This window comes from Uloborus diversus, chromosome 6 (assembly GCF_026930045.1).
Source record: "Uloborus diversus isolate 005 chromosome 6, Udiv.v.3.1, whole genome shotgun sequence".
NCBI lineage: Eukaryota > Metazoa > Arthropoda > Arachnida > Araneae > Uloboridae > Uloborus > Uloborus diversus.
In genome coordinates, this window is record NC_072736.1 from 80,903,118 (window position 1) to 80,909,117 (window position 6,000).

At 36.9% G+C, this 6,000-nt stretch overlaps 1 protein-coding gene across 1 annotated transcript in view; it reads right to left on the reverse strand.

Moving 5' to 3' along the window:
• Positions 1-5,435, reverse strand: part of LOC129224836 (fasciculation and elongation protein zeta-2-like) — a 28,259-nt gene extending 22,824 nt beyond the window's left edge. Inside the window, exon 1 of the mRNA XM_054859383.1 lies at positions 5,137-5,435. Within this exon, the coding sequence (XP_054715358.1) occupies positions 5,137-5,435 (299 nt within the window). The remainder of the gene's footprint in view (positions 1-5,136) is intronic.
• Between the last annotated feature and the right edge of the window lie 565 nt (positions 5,436-6,000).

A 6,000-nucleotide genomic window follows, 5' to 3' on the forward strand; every position in this document is an offset into this window, starting at 1 on the left:
ATAAAAAAATTTAGCTCCATTATTAAGACTTCAGATACCATTGTGGGAGAAAAAATTAGTCACTGGGCAAAAACTTTTCTAATTTTATCTGACATTACAATAGTTTTTGCCCAGTGACTTGTTGTGTGACAAATCTATCATGGGTGCCCCTCCCCCAAAGCCGACCTTAGCACATGCGGGGCCCGATTGGAGAAATCTGGCAGAGCGATCTTTACAGAATGGTTGTACAAATTCGAGAAGTGCCAACCAATTTTTCTGATTTGGGCAAGGATTCGAAACCGCCGAAATTATCCGTCTTCCTCCAAATTTCTACATCAAACATCACATTTGATTTTTACTTCCTTTTTTTCGTAAGAAATAAATGAATGAATGGCCACAAAAATAAGTGTAAATTTTAAGAATGAAAGAAAAGTAGCTCTGAGAATCTTTATGCCCAATCACATGCAATTGGTGTATCAGAAAATTGGGGGCCAAAAGAAATGTGGAAGTTGGGGAACGACGTCTCTGATGATAATTTTTTCTTCATTTTTTTTTGGTATAATTGGACGATATTATAGGATTTTAACATGACTGATTAAATGGCTTTCAAAAAATGTGGAATATGGTTTCCAAAACCGGGATGGATGGCCATAGTAGATTTTCCCCTTCCAATTCAAAGTTTGATTATCATGAAATAACATGAGAAAAGTTCATTTAGTTCGAATTTTTAGTTTTCATTTTCGTGGAATAAATCATCCTCCCCCCCTCTCCAGTAAAAAATCATTTTTCTATCGATCATTACTGCTATACTTTAAGAAGTGAAAGCCCCTTCATGTTGGAAGTGAGCGGCGGAAATCCTTTAAAACTGAAAACTGAATGATGTAATTTTATTCAGTTTTTTGTGATAAAGTTCAGGTAAGGGTGGATGTTTTGAGTAGCTTTCTCACGATTTTTTTGAAATTGAAGTCTTAAAAACTTCAGTCACGTTAAGAGATATGTCAAGGTTTGGTGGTGAGGAAAAAAAATTTTTTTAGGGAGGGGCCCCATTGGGCTCTTTTGCTCTAATTGGCTTAAGGCTGGCTCTTCCCTCCCCCTAAGTGGCACCCCCCAAATATCAAGAAGCCCCCCCCCCCTCAAGAATGAAAAAGATACCCCTTAAAAATTTCAATGCTGCAGTCTGCGCCATGACCACGCCCCCTAAGTGGGTACCCATGGGTCTACACTAATGTTGAAATATTCTGATTTATTTTTACCGAATCAATGCCATACAAGCTGTGTATAACTAGATTACACATTAATGTACACATGTGAACAGAAAGATGCAACTTTTTATTTTACTTTCCCCTCAAGCCATCAGGGAGGTATTTTAATTCTGGCACACTACTTAAAGGGGGAGGGTACAGAGGACGTATCCCCTCCCTCACCCCAGCTTTGGAAAATTAATCTATTTACAGTGCCGATCCTAGCAGGTGTGAAGCATGTGCACTGCACAAGGGCGGCCGCAGGCCGCATCATATAGTTCTTTTAATAAAGAAAAATTCCTCATGAATTTCTCACGAGATAACTTATAATAAGTCGAATAAATATGCTGAATTTTAAATGTTCGATCATCAAAGTAAGTGCCAATTCCCCGACAGCGTAGCATAGTTTAAGAAAAATAGAATGTTAAGGGACATTGTGTTGGTTCATTGTCCATTATTATCCACTCTTTACACACATGCTTCATTTGGTTGTAAAATTTGTGACAGAACTGGTAACCAGGCATGGATACAGGGGAGAGGAAATGAGGGAAATGGCCCTCTTTGATGCATGAAAGGGTGCCTTCTAAAAGGAGCACCAAGGGCAGCCACTAATGTTTAATCCCTAAGCTTTTATAGACTATGGATATAGTTTTATTTTATATATAAAAAAGCTATACTGATTAGATACTCTCGCAAGCATTTCAAACAACAAATTCTGTGTTCAACAATCGGGGATGCATTGAACGACAGTGGAAAATTACAACTCCCATGATAGTTGAACATATACAAATGACGAAGAAAAATTTTGTAATTTTCTCCCTCTGCAGCAATTTTTTCTAATTAAAATCACAGATGAACTGCTCTGTTTCAAATCTGGTAGGAGGACAGGGTTCTTGACCCGGGTAGTAAATTTAAACGTGGCTCCAATCCAAAACAAAGATCCAAAAGGATGCCATGACCTCCTTGACAAGATTAAAGAAGGCTCAAAATTGCGTTTCTAGGACTTTATTTTCGGAAAATTTCGCTGGTTGAATCACCGATCTTAAGGAACGAATTAAGCCTCTGATTCACCCCTTCCACGTTAACTGAATCAAAAATAGCATAAAAATGTACTCAAAAATTCAAAGTATGTTTTCAGAAAACAGCACTTCCTAATGTCATCAAAAATTCTTAATGACATTTTTGGATTTCTTTTTGAAATTTTTGTGATGGAAGGTCCCGCAATCCATTCGCAAACATTACTACCAAAGATAGTTTCATTTAGTGTCTTTAAAGAGGTCCATAATCCCACCCTCTCTCACTTCACGTGTTGAAAAACGAACTAAAATTGCGTTTTTCAGACATCAGTTTCAAGAACTTTTGGGGAAGGACCCCGGATTCCCCTTTATTCCAACGCAATCACTTTACATCTAAGATTCGTATTTAGACTGCTCCGTGGAGTCACAGAACCCTTTCTGCCTAAACTAGCCTGAAATTGACTTCAGTTTCAAAAAAAACAGTTCGTGAGGGCACACTGAACCCTCGCCCGCTCTTTGTCCCATTGTTATCAAACAATGATAAAAATACAATTTTAGGACTTCAATTTTTAAAAAATTCCGGAGAACTGCATTGTTTATGTAACTTTTCAAGGCGCTAGGGCATACCCGTCAATCGTCGAGGTGAGATGGACAAAAGTCGATATAGTTGTATTTTTCAGATATTAATATCGAAAAATATCCGAAAGATCCACCGAAGCTTCCCATTTTCGTTAATGTCACCAACGATAATATAAAATTGTGTTTTTAGAAATATCAGCTTCGGAGCCCCAAACCCCTTCCTTCCCAAAAATAGCCTGAAATAGATTTTAGTTCTGAAAAATATTTCGGTTAGGAATATTTTTACGTTTCCCCTTATCGTTTTCAAATATAGTCAAAGTGGGTCTTTGAAACAATAGTCCCGAGAATTACCAAAGGAAAGCCGCCAGATCCCCTTAACGTCACCAAAGACAACTTAAATTTGCGTTTTAAACTTCCATTTCGAAAACTTTCGATGAGAGGCTATTGAATCTCCCTCCCTTTAGAAACGTCAACAAAGATAGCCCAAAATTGTGTGTTTAAAACTCCAGTTTCCAAAAATTTTCGGGAAGAGTGCCGATCCTTTCAAGGCTACGGACACAAAAAAATTGCTTCAAATTGGTTTCAATTTTGAAAGAATTTTAGGAAAGAACTAAAGCTTGCATTAGTACTTTTCCTGAAGTCTCGAAAAAGTTTCTAAAATTGCGATATTTGGGTCAATTTCGAAAATTTCTCCATGCACCTTGAATATACCCGACTCTTTAGTCATTGCAACCAAACATTAATTAAAACAATTTTTCATACGCCAATTTCGATAATTTTCTGGGATAAATCCCCCCAACCCACTTCCTTTCTCCGTCCTTCTTCTGATGTCGCCGAAGACAGACTATAGAATGATACAGACATACTAGTAAAGTTTGGTATACCGTAAACCGGGGTTACTTTGATACAGGTTTCGCATATTTTGTATTGTAGCACCCTCATTTTTCAAGATATTTCAACAATTCTTAAACCAAACGATAGCTTAACATCTCAGCTTTAAATTGCCGTTTGAAATTCTTCGATATATTGAATAGGGTGGGAGGGGGGTCATTTTTTTAAAATTAATGTTACCCCATCATCCGGGGTTACTTTGTAACAACGTGTTTTCTCCATCTAAAATGACTGTTTCGGTGGTTTGTAATAAAGTTACCCCATTCCCACACAAATCAGTGTTGCCAAAACCATTTTACTGTTTCAATCAATTGGCGATGTCAGCGCACTCTGAAAAGTGATTCTTGAAACCCCGGGACCACCAGTGGGTCGCCAATCGTAAAATTAAGCCCACCAGAACGATTCAAAAATAAAAAACAAGATTTTATAAAGTTACCCAGTCAGTCTAAAGTAACCCCGATTTGCGGTATCTATTACTTTCTTCAAAGAAACAAATTGTACCTAAGGAGTTTCTTACTATAAAACTTGTCTTCCTTTTTATAAGTTCATCGGTCTTCTTCGTTTTTTTTTTTTTTTTTTGTTATTTGAATAAAAATTTGACACAGAAATTTGAAGAAAGATTTATATGAACGTTAAAGATTAGTCAAAATACGCAAAATACTATTTGAGGGGCGGCACATTAGGACTTTGCACACGGGCGGCCGACACCCTATGATCGGCTTTGTCTATTTACATGAAACTAGGAGTGGATTTTGCGTTTTGTTTGGGAGGGGGGGGGGAGTTTTCATTAAGTATCTACCTTTTGCCACCCTCTTCCCTACAAAAGTTTGAAACATTTCAAACCTATTACAGCTTCTTTAGACTGTGCCACAGCTACAATACCTTTGTGATAAAAAAACAAATAAAAACATTTCTAAAGCAAATGCTGCAAACAATTACAATTTTTATGTTTTATTAACGCCACTTATATCTCTAAAACTCTTCGAATTTTATTTTTAAAGTCATCCAATTTAAGTAAAGTTATTCGAGCTATTCCATGGGGTAATAGCAAGAGTGAAATTTAGAGTATACATATATTAGCTCAACATTTGAAATACTAGCTTATTTGCTCAGCAGAAATAAAACAAAACTTTGCAATTGAATTTTTTAATGCGCATCTTTATCACTTTTTGCTATTGTAAAAAAATTATGGAAGAATTGATTTGGATTAGAAGATAACTATAGCTAGAAATCTGTTCAAGGTATGTAATATTGATGTTAGTAGTGAGGCAGATTTGCAGACATCAAACGTTTTGAATGCAGAATAAGATCACGAGTGAAATCAAGTTTTGTATGCATAAAATAAGTTAATTAATGAATTCGGATAAAAGCAAATATTTAAATTTAAAACAACATAAAATTTGAAATAACACACATGTAAACAAACATACTGGCATTCGTTCATAATTTCTTCTTGGTTCCGAACTTGCACTGGTGCAAGTTTTTCTACGTTTTCTTCATAATTGTAAAAACATTTTGTAATTTTTTCGTCGAATGTGTTGACTAAATCCTCCAGAGATGTAGAAAAAGCATCACTGAAGCTACTGTCCATGAAAGAATTTTCGTTGGTTTCTGGACTAGAGAAGGAATCTTTGTTGGAATTTTCAACATCTTCAGAATTTTGAAAGTCATTGAATTCTGGCCAGTCTTCTATGTAAGCAAGTGGAGCTTGAATTTTTAATTCGGCCATTCTTGAAACAATTTCACTCACATATCAACCTGTAAACACACCATAATAAGCAACTGCTTGTAGCCACGCCTCTCCCGCTGACAGCCGATGGCGCATGTTTACCATTTCTTCAATTTGCCGGCCGCACCCAAATCGAAAGTTCTGTAATTATGACTCATTCTAAAGTAATTAATAATACCAGCCTTCATCTTTAAGAACTTCCAAATTTGTTAAAAATTCCGAAAGCAATGGAGGAGCGTAAAAGCTATTTGATATAATTAAAAATATATATAAAAAAAAAATATATATATATATATATATATCCCCCTCAAGTCCTGCAGGTCGCCTGTGTGCTTTTTAGCCGGCGAGGGGGTGTACCTGGGCGGAACGGGTGAAGTACGTCGGGAGAGTTTTCTCCTGGTAGGGTCACCCAAGGCGTGAAGGCCGTTCCACTATGCTCAGCTAAGCATCTGCAGGCACCGGAGCCAAGTCAGACTTCTCTCCATTGGAGCTCCAGGTACCTAGTACCATGAGAAGCTGCTTTTTCCCTTCTCCATGAAAATATGTCACCCTTAGTAAGCCATAC